Source organism: Capsella rubella, unplaced genomic scaffold (assembly GCF_000375325.1).
Source record: "Capsella rubella cultivar Monte Gargano unplaced genomic scaffold, Caprub1_0 scaffold_264, whole genome shotgun sequence".
NCBI lineage: Eukaryota > Viridiplantae > Streptophyta > Magnoliopsida > Brassicales > Brassicaceae > Capsella > Capsella rubella.
This window is the reverse complement of record NW_006238665.1, coordinates 1,068-1,395: the sequence shown is the minus strand read 5'-3', so window position 1 is coordinate 1,395 and position 328 is coordinate 1,068. Positions and strand designations below refer to the sequence as shown.

At 44.5% G+C, this 328-nt stretch overlaps 1 protein-coding gene across 1 annotated transcript in view; it reads left to right on the top strand.

The window, feature by feature from the left end:
- The window catches only part of LOC111829348, a gene marked incomplete at its 3' end in the record, with an annotated part of 1,937 nt that overhangs the window by 1,147 nt on the left and 462 nt on the right, over positions 1 to 328 (top strand). Inside the window, exon 4 of the mRNA XM_023778263.1 lies at positions 8 to 288. Within this exon, the coding sequence (XP_023634031.1) occupies positions 8 to 288 (281 nt within the window). The remainder of the gene's footprint in view (positions 1 to 7; positions 289 to 328) is intronic.

Genomic DNA, 328 nt, shown 5'->3' with positions numbered 1-328 from the left:
GTACAAGGATGTATTTCCAGAAGAGATACCTCCAGGTCTGCCGCCAATACGTGGGATAGAGCATCAGATCGACTTGGTACCTTGTTCAGTACTACCGAACAGACCCGCTTACAGAACTAATCCAGTAGAGACTAAAGAACTTCAGAAGCAAGTAGAAGAACTGATGAGCAAGGGACACATCAGAGAGAGTCTTAGTCCATGTGCAGTACCAGTGTTGCTTGTACCAAAGAAAGATGGTTCATGGAGGATGTGTGTTGACTACAGAGCTATTAACAACATCACAGTGAAGTACAGACATCCAATTCCAAGACTAGATGACATGCTGGAC